This window comes from Anser cygnoides, chromosome 4 (assembly GCF_040182565.1).
Source record: "Anser cygnoides isolate HZ-2024a breed goose chromosome 4, Taihu_goose_T2T_genome, whole genome shotgun sequence".
Lineage (NCBI taxonomy): Eukaryota > Metazoa > Chordata > Aves > Anseriformes > Anatidae > Anser > Anser cygnoides.
Genome location: NC_089876.1, coordinates 34,363,834 through 34,377,200, shown reverse-complemented (window position 1 = coordinate 34,377,200; position 13,367 = coordinate 34,363,834). Strand labels below are relative to the sequence as shown.

Here is a 13,367-nt window from a genome sequence, read left to right as displayed (position 1 = left end):
CAGAATAAAAAGTATGAAATTCCAAAAAAAAAAAAAAAAAAGAGAACCTCCAAGCTCCAAACTTCTTTGCGACTTGTTCTACTTAGCCACACAGTCTTTCTCCTATATTTTTTGCAGGATACATCTCTCATTGTTGCAAGGAAAATATGTGGTACTCAAAAATCTCCAGACGCAGGGCAACATTACTAAAACAATAAATCACCTGAAATCACAGCTATACAAGTAACTTAGGTGCCAACATCACAGAACTCTTACATAGCCAATTCTTTCCAGCAATGACTGACATAACATTGATGATTAACGTATAAATCCAAGTGAACATACACTACATTCATTATTCACAAAAATCTTTTTGTGGAACCTCGGAAACGTGCTTACTTGAAATGAAGATGGAGTCAGTCATGTGACACTGTAAGTTTTATGCAGAAGGAGACTAAGAGGAGCATCTTCTACAATCCAAAAACCACCACGACATGCTAACAATGCAAATTGTAATGGATGAAAGTAAGCCGTACTACAACAGTTATCATTTTATCATTTAGTCTTTGATGTGTTTTGCTGGTGGGTGTGGTATGGAGTATTTCGAGTCATACTTAAAAACAGACTAACAATGGAAAAAACAGCAGTTTTCTTGAGTGCTGCAAACAGAAAATAAGCCTTAATGATAGCTTTCTGCCAAAAGTTGGAAAATACTTACAGAGCTGATATCTGTTGCTCTACTTAACTTCTCTTCCCACAGTCAAGTGCTTTGTCCCCACCCACAAGGACTCTGAAAAGCAAAATACTGTCAGTCATCCTAGCCACAAACAGATCAGCTCCACCCTCTTCTCAATCAGATGCTTTCCAAATGACAACCTGTAATAACAGTAAGACCTAAATACAGCAAGACACAGAACATCAGAAAATAAGCAAGAAATTTGTAACAAATTCTTTCTCCTTTGTCAGCCTTTATAGAATACTAGCTCTTTTTACATGATAAAATCTTAAAAGCAGCATGCAAAAAATTTTAAAAAAATCTTTAAAACAAAGTGGGACAATATTAAAAGACACAATAAGCACTGAGCCTATGAGACAGCAGTAAAGAGAGCCTAGTCTTAAAAACACCTGTAAGAACCTAAGAGTGACCTACACGATACTACTGATGGACTACTGAATACTACTAGCAGTTCTAGGGAGCAGAGGCTGGCACCTCCCTCCCTGCTTCCCCTCCTCAGGAGATGCAGAGGGCAGGGATGTCGCCTGTCAGCCTCCTCTTCTCCAGGCTGGGCACCCCACGTGTCCTCAGCCTCGCCTCATCTCTTCCCACTGAGCTGCTCCCCAGCCACTCATCTCCCAGTCTGTATACCAGTGTCTGGCATTACTCAACCCCAGGTGCAGAACCTGGCATTTTCCTTTGTTGAACTTCATGCTGTTGCTAACTGCCCAGTGCTCCCATTTATGTAAAACCTTCTGCAAGGCCTCTCACCCCTCCAGGGAGTCAAAAGCACTTCCCAGTTCAGCATCAGCAAACTTGCTGAGGATGCACTCCACTCCTGCACCCAGGTCACTGATAAAAATGTTGACCAGGGCTGTCCCTAAAATTGAGCTCTGGGGAACACCACCAGCAGCTGGCCACCAGCCAGATGTAGCCCCATTTAGTACATCCCACTGAACTTTACCATCGAGCCCGTTCATCACCCAGCATAGGGTGAACCTGCTTCTCTCACAGTTGGACAATTTGAAGAAGGATGCCATGAGAAAACGGTATCAAAGGCCTTACAGAAATCACGAATATTATGTCCACCACCTCTCCTTCATCCACCAAGCAGGTGACCTTGTCATAGAAGGGATCACAGAGATCAAGTTACTAACGCAAGACTTTCCCTTCATGAACCCATGTTGACAATGCCTGGTAACTGCTTTCTTCTTCAAGTGCCTTTTGATTCATCCCGTGACAATCTTTGTAACTTTTCTAGGGACTGAGGTTAGATGAATAGATCTGTAGTCCTCTGGGTCTTCTCTCATGCCCTTTCTGTAGATGGGTATAATGTTGGCTAGCAATCTAAGCTCTTCGCAAGTCAGTAGTTGAAGGAAGTTATTTATCTCACGTTAACAAAATGCACACTGAAAAACTATGTAAACACAATCATGACATCCTGTAGAAAAACTAAGGCAAAAGGTAGTGCAAAAAAAACCTTAAGAACTAAATGTTACTACTTAGACCTAAATTTCTTTTGCCATACATACACTTTATGATGAAAATACATACTTTCTTTTATGTACGGATCAACCGATGTAAGCAATGCTACCAGAAAAACACTACAGATTTCAAAGACATAATACAAATACTAGTATTGGTATGTTTAATGATTAAGTATTTACTTAACTGAAGCTACAAAGGCCTACAAATATGTAGACTATTAACCAGCAATTTCTTGACTGAAGTAGGTTTCCGAGTAAATTTCTGATCAAAACTTAACATTATGATGAAGATTCATACTCAAGTTGCTGTAATTTTTCATTCCACATGAACGAAAATAATAGTCTATTTTAATACCTGTAAGTCTTCAGCATCTTGAGAAACCGTACTCTAGACATTCATTTCTAAATTCCATTTCTAAACAAAAAAAGGCAGTGAGAAAGATTACAAGAAAAAAAAGTTCTGTGTTGATTTTGTTGCATACAAAACAGTAATTATTGTTTCTAAGGGTTCTTAAAAATTCAGTACTAATATGATAAGAACAGTTTTTCCTGTGCGTTATCCATGCATATATTAAAATACATAGAACTTAATACTGAGCTAGAAAATAGAACAACAGAAAGCAAGTGTAGCAAACAACAACACAGCAGAATCTTGCAAAAAACTATTATTTTGGGTCAAAGACAGACAGCGGTGGTCACTACATTTCTGCGTGCAAAGAGGTTTAGACTGCCATGACATTACTGTATGATACGGCTGGGTAACATGGAGTTTAACAGAAAAGGTAAAAGCTTAAGCAAAATGAAAATATACTGCAGGCAAAATGTCAGTTGGGCAAAACTGACAAAGATTAGTTTATGTTTGTTCACAGAATTTCTAGAAAAAACGCACAATGGATTTCTCACTGAAATGCGTATGTTTGCAAACACAACATTTGAATACAACATTTATGAAGATCTGGCCAATGAATAGATCTAGTTTCTTTTGATGAAACTAGAGGTGTACTTTCCTACCGGTTTTGCAATACTATCACCAAAGTCCATTCAATTGCCCTTTGACCTACTGTTAAAAAGTAAAAAAAAAATCTTATATGATTATCAATACTGTCTTATCAATATTTGTAAAATATTGACAAAAGTTCTGCGCACAATAAGTAAACTCTCCCATCTATCAAATGTGCAACCGATGGTAGGTAGTATCATATACTTTAGTAGCTGCAGGATCAGCTTCTCTATTTGCCTAATTCCTAAAAGAAATCTCTGAAGAAATAGAGTATTATACTGAAAGCATCTGAAAACGCATACCAAGGTGAACTTCAATATACGTAACTTTTCCTGTAAATTGAAAACAAGCAAACAAAAACAACAACAACAAAAGACCCACCTCAGTGGAATCCCATACAATACAGCTTCTGAAAGTAAATCAATAAATAAATAAAGGCTCCCAAGTAGCCATCACATTATATGGGCCCCTCCCAGGGCTGTCCTGGCAGGGCCTCCAACCGTGGTTGCCCAGCCATGAAACCCATCAGGATGAGTCAGTGAGAGCAGCTCTCCTTCTTGGACTAGGAGGGTTCACTGCCTAGGGCTGTGGGACACATAGGATGAAGGGCATGAGCATTTGGAGATTGCACAGGACTTACTATAGGATGTTTTGGGGGAAGAACCAAAGGCCTGAAAACTGAGGTGTTTAGGTGATCTGGGGAAGAACAAACGTGCAAAAATAAAAGGGTAAGGAGATAAAAAGAGCCACTCACATATAAACAGTATGCTTGCCAGCACGTCTTATGTTTTGCACTTAATCACCAGGGTCTGTTGTAAAATTCCTCACCGACACATTCCTGGGTGAGGGCTCTCCATTCTGTGTGTGTGCTTGTGTACAGCAATCCGCATGCCCACATACAGGGCCACTGTGTTGTCAGAGCAAGTGCAGGTGTGCAAGAGAGCATGTGATTGCCAGCAACAAAGAAGCTGGACAAGCTGTCGAGTAGACCGAGGGGCCTAGGAACAAGGGTGTGAATGGGGCTGTAAGGGACAGCTCTGTGTAAGAGCACCTGTGTATCTCTAGGGCCATGAGCACAGGGGGTCAGCTGTGTGTGAGTGACAGCATAGATCCAGGGGTGAGAGCAGAGAGGGGCCAGCTGTGGGGAGCGGGGAAGTCCCACCAGCCCTATGACTGCACCTGACAGTCTGTACCAGCAACAGGCACAGAGCTCTAGCCTCTGACACGTGCATCTCCAGATGCCAGAAAAGGGAGAGTAGGGATCTAGGGGTAACTACTGGGCTGACACTGTCTGCACACAGGTGCTGGAGGAAGCCACCTTGTACATATCCACCTTCTGCCCCCCAGACCTCCTTCTCCAGGGAGAGGCTGAGCTCCCACCCTGAGGCTGCTGGTGCTGTCTTCATATGAGTGCTCCTGTGTGCCCGTCTACAATCACTGGGGCTGGCTATGGATGTATGTGGTATATTTGCCTGCCAGGAATACATCTTCAACTACTGGAGGTGCAGATGCAGCCTTGCCTCTCAGCATCTTGGATCCAGCGTGACTTGTTTTTCCTCTAACAGATATGGCATCCTAGGTACCTGGAAACTTGTAGAATCATCTCTACCTATGTAATTCCAAAAAAAACTTCTGTAAGAAAACAAACTCACAGGACAAGTATGTGCTTAAATTTACTAGCTCAACGTATGCTTCATCTGCTGCTAATTAAACAATGAACAATCTAGGTATGAAAATTTTATCCATGCAGTTGTTATTACATAACATTCCAAGGATACAGCTATCATACACATCATAACACATCTTATTCACAACACAACCTCTCTCTTTGTAGAACCTAACTTTCACAGATGTTCTAGGGTGCTGTTCAATTAATAAAAAGTCTTAAGTACACAAAGAAATCTAAGTTACTTGTACATATTTAACCCTTCAAGTTTAATAACAGAAAATACCTTGGTGATGTCTCAGAAGAGGTCTAAATCCATACAGAGATACTGTCTGAAAGTATATAAAAAGCTAACACATGGACAAGGAAATTTAAGAGAGTTTTAATACCTCCTCCCCCCTCAAGACAGTACTACAATCTAACCTGGAACATGATGGCCACTGTCAGGCATTCTTTCAAAGGAAAAACTACGTGGAACAAACATTACGTTGAGCAGGCATCCCCTCAGGAAAAGAAACAAAACCCCAAACCCTACTAAATTAAAAGGTTGTACCAGAAAACAAAATAGCAGAATAGGTCAAAAAGGTCAAGGATAGAATAGTTACAAGTCAGTAAGTTTGACAGAGGGCCCTCCGTCAATTGAACATTTGGAACTTGAAGTTCACTGTAAGACTGCCTCCAGTGAAGACTCCATATACTAGTTAGAAAAACAGATTAAGAATAAAGCACTGAAGAGTTTTTTTGTTTTCTAATTCTTTTACAGTAACAACCCAAAACGTAACTACAGCACTGTATTATTACTGACGTGTGAAAACTTTTATATAACAGCTTCCCAAACTTGTATGAAATACAAACATCAACGTAATGAAAACGTAGTATCTAGTATAAGTACACTGGTATTTCACAACAAACAAAACCCGACTTTTATAATTAACAACAACTTTTTAAACATTACCAAAATATTACCATAAGATTATCATAACTTAAAAGAAATCAATTTTCCTCTCAACAGGCAGTATTTTTTAGATCATTATAAAGACAATTTTGCAAGGACGAATGAGTGCAGTGATGAAGTAATCTGCGGAAGGAGGTGTCCAACTAGTCTCACATCTCACAGCTGTTGGGGCAGCCCACAGAAGTTGAAGGAACCTTGTTTCTGGTAACTTCTATGCTACACCCCACTACTCTTGTTTACAGCTTTGACACCTTTAGAATGCTTTAAACCCACTACTAAAAATAGCGATTGTCAGAAAACAGTTGATAAGAGCCTGATAATTCAGTTTGACATTTGGAAGTACACAAATGACTTTTTAAACCATTCTACCACCAACAGTAGGTAGTGAACTACAGGACACTCAGTGAATGTTAAATACAAAAAAAAAAGAACAATTCCACCAAAGGATGCCTACAGATAAAGTACAAATTGTCAATGATTCTCACATTGATATAGTTTTTTGTTTGTTTTTAAGAAATTCCACTTCTACTGATTATTTTTTTCTTCAAAGACAGACAGTTATGAAAAATGCAGGGGAAAAAAAAAGAGAAAAAGAGACTGATGCACAGCAATCCTGAAACTAACAGGAAAAACATGTCAGTGACTCCCCCGGGGAAGGGGGGGGGGGGGGGGGGGGGAGTGATGAGGTGATGCCGGGAGGTGAGGCAAACCAAAATAGACATGCAATGTCTATTTAGATACTCCTACCTGTGAAAAAACTGTGTTACACTCAGCTTAATACATGTATTTAAACTGATGATAGGAAGCTCTAGAATGATTTTCTCACTGTGAATATGAACCCAACAGTTAAACATTTTACTAACAAGAACTGCATTTCACTGAAAGAAATCACACACACTAACTTCACACGCAATCCGCCTTGCAGTTAGTCAATGAACTGTTCTATATGCGGAGACTTCACAATCCAGGATCCATAACCATGTTGCTCTAAGTAGCTGTGCAGCAACTTTTTAGCTTCTTGATACGATTCAGACTGAACCTAAAAAATGAAAAAGTATTGTCTTGAGATCCTTCAAGATCCATGGTCCCAGAGATCTGCATTCTTCAACACTGTCACATAATATGCGTGAGAACAAACCTCATAGAAAAAAACGCGAACAGATTTTACAATTCCATTACTTGCTGACAGTGAAGTAGTGTTACAGAAACTAAGAACTTAATATTTGTATATTTTGGGGCATTTACTGGAATAGGAGAATTGTTCTGTTAAATACGATGTGATCTTTTTTTCCCCAGCATCTTTTCAGTTCCGATATAATCTTTACACAGAAAATACATTAACATTCAATGTCACTCAATGAACAAGAATACAGAGGAGTAAGATTAGACTATGTACTTCCAAGCAGGGACATGTGTGAGTAAATTTTATTTACAGCAATCAAAACCCATAGTGGCTCCTTTAGGTCATTTCTCTGTCTTTTTATACCACAAAGAAAAGCTTAGAAATTAGTGATAATAAATGATTCCTACTTTCCTTTCCCTCTGCAAAGTAAGAAATCCTACACAAAAGCACTCTGTGGCAGAAAAATATTTATGTATGTATGAACTGAATATAAAATAGTTAGATTAAAAAGAAAAAGACAAAAAAACTTCCAACATGAAACTAATCTTACTGTAAGCAAAATGTCAAGCAGCCTTCAAATCCTGAGACAAAATATGAAAGATTTTCATAGAGGATGCGTCGAGATCAATTTCACTTGACTTTACTTGAATACAGCAATTTCAGAGATTCTTAGGCAAAGATTACGGGCAATAAAGGAATCCAGATGTTCATGTGAAGTCTTCCACAATCCATAAGATCACCCCAGTCTACCAAAGCAGTTTTGAGAGAAGCCTTTCAGAGATTTAATACATTTTTTCCTCCCTTACCAGCTTACCTTAGCTTCGTGGTATGTAGCAATTCGAAGTAAATCATTTCTTTCTGCTTCCTTAGCCAGCAATTTGAAACGACTAAGCATTGCCGCCTTGCAAAGACGACTTGCCATGTAAGTACCACTTTTGAACGGTGAACTACAGTTAAAATGACAAAATGCATAGTAAAACTCAGTAAGAGGTGCCTAACAGGTATATTGCTCTGATCATGATTGCATTTTTTTTGCCCCAACGCTTTGTGAATTCAATCATATGATGCTGCTTCCACTTTGAATGAGCAAACCTAATGCAGGTAAGAGAATTTAAAATAAGCTAAGAACTGTTTACAAACTGGAATTCATAGGAACTCAGATGCTACTTTGTTTCATGTATTCTGAAAAGTAAAGTATTCACTACAACTAAATATATATTAATTCATGTTTCATATTTTGTTATGTCACCGGATTGTTAAAAGATATCTAAAATTATATCTAAATATAGGATGCACACACTTAATGTAGGAGAGAATCTCTCACTTCGATAACAGTGTAGGCTCTACGCATAGCTTAAAAACTGAACATTCAAATGAACCAACACAGAACAGCAAGTCTATTATTTTCAACATAAGGGAGAATAAAATTCTGACCTTTCAGCAGTTTTTCCACTTAATCCATCCACAATCTCCACCGATGCATCTGACAGCGACCAATTCAAACTAAGAGACCTGTGTTTCATATCCATCTGAATCGGCTGTGCAGCGTTCACCAAATAAATATGAGATCTGTTGACCACATAAAGCATGGGAAGCTCTACTGTGAGTGCATCATCAATACGCTGTTTTATAGCTATTTCTAACCCTCTTGTGTCCTTGCAATTTCCATTTCCTGTTAAAACAAAACCAGTCACATGTAAGAAAATCAACAAATTTTCCATCAGTTGACATTATATCGATTTTTCTACAAAAAAATGTTCAGAAAAATCAGTCCCAATATTTCTGTTCTGTTTTGAATGGTGAGCTAGTTAAAATGACAAAAAGCATAGTAAAACTCAGTAAGAAATGCCTAACGTATATTGCTCTGATCTGAGCAAACTGAAAAATTTCACTTTTTTTCCCCCTCTCCAGAGTCATCATCATTGGATGCTCCCTTTTTTAGAATAATTAACTCTTCATTAACTTTTCACCTCACAGAAGACACCATTAAAACAGAACTTCCATGTTCTCCATTAGAAAATACACTAGCTAATGTGCTCACATTGCTCCATACTAAAACATCTTTTTTAAGAAAAGAACCCAGACTTCTTACGGTAGAACCTAACAAACCTCAGATTTCAATTACACACATTCAAAAAAAACTACTTAAAGAAACATTAAAATAAACATATTTTGTTTACTTTGCCTACTTAAATAAACATATTTTGGTCCATAGCATCTCAAGAACAGTCATAAAATGTGTTACTCTTCTATTTAATACATATTATAGATTATTATGCTTACTTTGAACACCACTCAAGTGAGCATGAGGAGCTTTTTTATTGCTTCTTTTAAGCAAAAGTGCCCCAACTTCCTTACAAGGAACATGCAGTTATTCATCAATTATCGCAAAATCTTTTGAAGAACTTCAGAAACCTTCAGTGTTAGAAAAGGAAAAGCTGACACAGCTTCAATGTCTGGGCAACTCAGATGTATGTGTACTATGTCAATACTACTCAGCAATACAAAGGCTCAGAGAAAAAAAAACACCTTAAAAACTCGAGGATAATACTCGTTAATTTAATTCCGCCTTATAAATAAAAACTATTGAAATGAGTTCCGATAGCAGCATTGTCTTCCTGAACGCTACAAAACCTGAGAATTCAGCATTACCCTGGTAATCCCTATTGCACAACAAAACATCTATTTGCAATAACCAATATAAAGTAGTGAAATAAAAAGGTTATAAAAAAAGACAAATACTTTCTCATATAACTGCTAAGGTAACCCAGGGTGAGGCTTACCCAGAATTGAGCATTCTGATATTCTTATGAATAAGAATTCTTATTCTTATTTGTCACACTTATTTGGTATTTTCTTAATATTTAAAACTTCATTTGTTAAAGAACAGTATTGAATTTCTGGTATTACTCTAATGCCACTATACTAATAAAGGGAGGGCCATCTGTAAAACTAAAAAGAAACGAAAGGACAAAACAATGAGACTAATCAAGTTTTACATTAGGCCATTTCCAAGATAAGTGAAAACAAAACAAAACATATCCAGTAGCTTTTAAGAAGAAAAAAAAAACAGCTCTGCAGATCTTTAAAGAACCACCATTGTTTAGTTCATTTTTTATAAAATATAATGAAAGTGGAAGATGAAGACATACAAAAAAATTGTGATTTGTTGAGCTTACCTACAAGAATACTGTTGATATAAACTGGTTCAATGAAGTGACTCAGCAATGCCCCCTGAATACCAACCACTTCCCATTTTGTTAATTTGTCAGTGGCTGACATGCTCCTTGCTCTAACAGTTTTAGGTGGACAACAAACCGAAAGGTAAATCCTGCCTTGTACAGCAACATGGAGACTCAGTTCTTCACTAGCTTCATAAGCAGACATAGATTGGGGATTGAGATGTCTAAAGTTAAGACATGAAAAGGAATTTTAGTGAGGAAGTAGTCAAAAATTATTATAAAGTGGTATCTAATGCTGTTTACCCCAGAATACCTAATGGATTACTTGTAACTTTCTCTTATATATATATATATATATATATCTTTATCTTTATCTTTAAAGTAACTTACTTTGTATATAAACTGATCTGCCATATTAGAATAAGTTATTTCCGAGTTTGTCACAGTAGTGTACACGCATTGACCAGAACAGACCAAAAGCGAGAGAAAGAACTAATGGTGGATCTGTGATCTGTTAACTACCACAGAGCAGCTGGCAAGCTGCATCCAGTCTCGCTAACTATTTCCTTCTTAGAGCAGGCTATGACGCAGAGAAAGTGATCTGAAACCTTCTGCAATTCTTGCAGGAAGGATTCCCCCAGTCAGCACAACTGACAAGGAACTGACTGTGACGTCCAGTCCAGAAGTCTACCTTCTGAGCATCAAAATAGGGTATGAAAGTACCCGGCTGCCTTGTTATTCCACTGCACCACTCACTAACGTGGAAACAAAGTAATATTCTTCATTATAACTTGGTTAAGCCATTGAATGCTGCTGTTAAGTCTGGAGACTATTACAAAAATTTGAGGAATACAACAGAAGTTAGAAGTATAGAGGTAGGCACAGAGGCAGGTATACTCCTTTTCTGTCACCTCTCTTTTCTACAAAGCAGAGCAGCTTTGTAAAGTTTTTTAAAGTACGCAGTCCAAGACTTTTTATAGTCTAGTCCTGGGGTACAAAGGATGACATAAAATTACCACGTTTGCTTCCTCGATGGTTAAATTAATAGTATCTCAGGGTGAAGGGTTAAGAGGTAAATAGACGATCTGTAATAAACAGCGTATCATCCTGAAGTTATAACCAATGTAAAAGTTTTGTGTATCATCATGTTAAGCTGCATCTCAGACACTTATCACTACCACCCTGTACACTAATGCTTCCAAAACTTGAAAGAATACTCAGCAGAGTCCCCCACTATTAAAAACACATAATGATGCCTATTTTTCGCACTCACGTTTGTCAATGTGAACAAACTCATCTTCCATTACAACACATCTGAAAACAGCTGGGTACTTACAACTGTGATTTTAACTGCGCAGATCCTTTTGGCAGCTGGTTCATATAGAGAAAGATATTTGTATTTTGTTTTAGGACAAGCAGCTTTGAGCCAGGCGCTGTGCAAAATATGGATTTCTCTGTGCGTGCTGGATTTTTATTATAGAACAGCATAAGATGTCTATAAAAATATCTAAAAGAAAGTGGTAAGTAACAAGCGTGAGAAATGCTAACTTGTTCACTAATATGTGGACATTCACATTTAATTTACTTTGTCCTGTATGATTTGATCATAATCTAGAAGGTACTACCTAAAAACATGCAAAGGCACTTATATTTACCTTAGGAAAAGTAAAACTAAGAACTGGATCCAAAAGAAGTGGTAACTATTGGTACACACATTCTCACCTAAGGAGAGAACGCCTTGCAGTAACGATGGCATGGCTGTCGTGTAACACTCTTCCACAGGGTTGATAGTCCTTACTGTAATTACATTCTCCTGTTCCTAGAGCTACAATTTCATACTGTCCACCTAAAAAGAACACATTTATTTTTATGTAATCAAGGAATTGCCTTTTTTCAAACTTTTCCTTTAAAACTAGTTAAACAGATCCAAGAATCCATATTTTCAGTTTAATGAAGGTATTCATTTAATAATCTCAAGAACTCTGACACTGAGGACAGCACCATCATGCTTAAAAAACGCGGGGAGCACAAGTAGTATTTGGCTGGGGGGGGTTTCCTTAATGCAGGTGGGGCAAGCCATGTGGAACAGGTTACACACATGGGCTGTTGAAGAATGCTGATGGAAGGCCTCATACCTGCTGAAGGCAACAGCATACTTGAGCACACGTGAAAACAAAGCCTGGAACAGATTGTTTGATGTTCCTGCAGCAGTCCAGACAGAGCACTGCTCATGTCAACATACGTTATCACACATCAGTGCTTCACTATACAAAAGGTGACAACGATGACACTGATATAAGATGACAAGAAGTAACAGTGACGGTCTACTGTACAGCAGCACGTTTCACATGGCCACGACCCAAATTTAGAATCTCTTTCAAAAAATCACTTAAACTCTTAGTGAAAAGACTTCCCCCACATTTCATTAGCCCCCACATTTCATTAGCCCTGATCCCTCTTTTTATTCTTTTAGCCGTCTTTGAGGCCCACCTCGTCATTTCTACCTCATTCGATTTTCTCTCCTTGGACCTCTTTACTCATCCACCGACAGTACTCCATCAGCTTAAGAGCAACACACAAGTTCTCCTTACATAGGATATTTGTGATAGAGCCATCAGAAGAGAGCATGTCAAAGGAGAACAGCTACCATTTATAACTATTTATGAGATCAGAAACACATTAAAGCAAAGCTCTCTGGGAACACAGACTAGGCTGCCCAAGCCCCTGTACTCAGGATTAAAGCAGACTTGCCTTTTTCAATGATGAAGGCAGCCAGTGAACTGCCACAACTTTGGTACTCCGCGTATTTGGTAGTCAGGCTGTTAAATAGTCTTTCCAGCATTTGTGAAAATTTTTGATATATAAGCCGTCTTCCTTCTAAATAGAACAAAAAAAGCCAGCAAGACACAAATTTGCAGGGGAAAAACAGGCAGCAGCAAGCACTTCCCAAATTATTAATCGAAACCCACAATAAAAGCACTACCATGAGCATACATTGTGATTCTGACAATTATAAGGATGGGCATGAATAAATGAAGGACAAGAATACCTTAACACTTTATGGTTTTACTAGTCATGACAAATTGGGGATATGGATTAAGATTGACCATCTACTGGAAAGAGCATTTAAAAAAAAGGACAGAAATACTGTTTCTGTCACAGATTCAAGACTGCAATTCAAGCAATTTACTGAAGTTGCATTTATCAGCCAGTTGTAGAAGCAATGGTCAGTCTCCCACTTCAGTGACTAACTTGCAGCA

At 38.2% G+C, this 13,367-nt stretch overlaps 1 protein-coding gene across 4 annotated transcripts in view; it reads right to left on the bottom strand.

The window, feature by feature from the left end:
- ADAD1 (adenosine deaminase domain containing 1) overlaps positions 1-13,367 on the bottom strand; it is a 93,701-nt gene that overhangs the window by 74,615 nt on the left and 5,719 nt on the right. For 3 of the 4 annotated variants that reach the window (XM_048078117.2, XM_048078118.2, XM_048078119.2), the window contains exons 6-12: positions 12,859-12,984; positions 11,830-11,953; positions 11,444-11,614; positions 10,105-10,331; positions 8,360-8,597; positions 7,740-7,872; positions 5,642-6,841 (exon numbers count right to left, since the gene is read on the bottom strand). In XM_048078117.2, the coding sequence (XP_047934074.1) occupies positions 6,728-6,841; positions 7,740-7,872; positions 8,360-8,597; positions 10,105-10,331; positions 11,444-11,614; positions 11,830-11,953; positions 12,859-12,984 (1,133 nt within the window). In that variant the 3' untranslated portion in view covers positions 5,642-6,727. Of the gene's footprint in view, positions 1-697; positions 6,842-7,739; positions 7,873-8,359; positions 8,598-10,104; positions 10,332-11,443; positions 11,615-11,829; positions 11,954-12,858; positions 12,985-13,367 lie in introns of those variants that run through there. The other variant, XR_010831454.1, reaches the window with a different exon arrangement.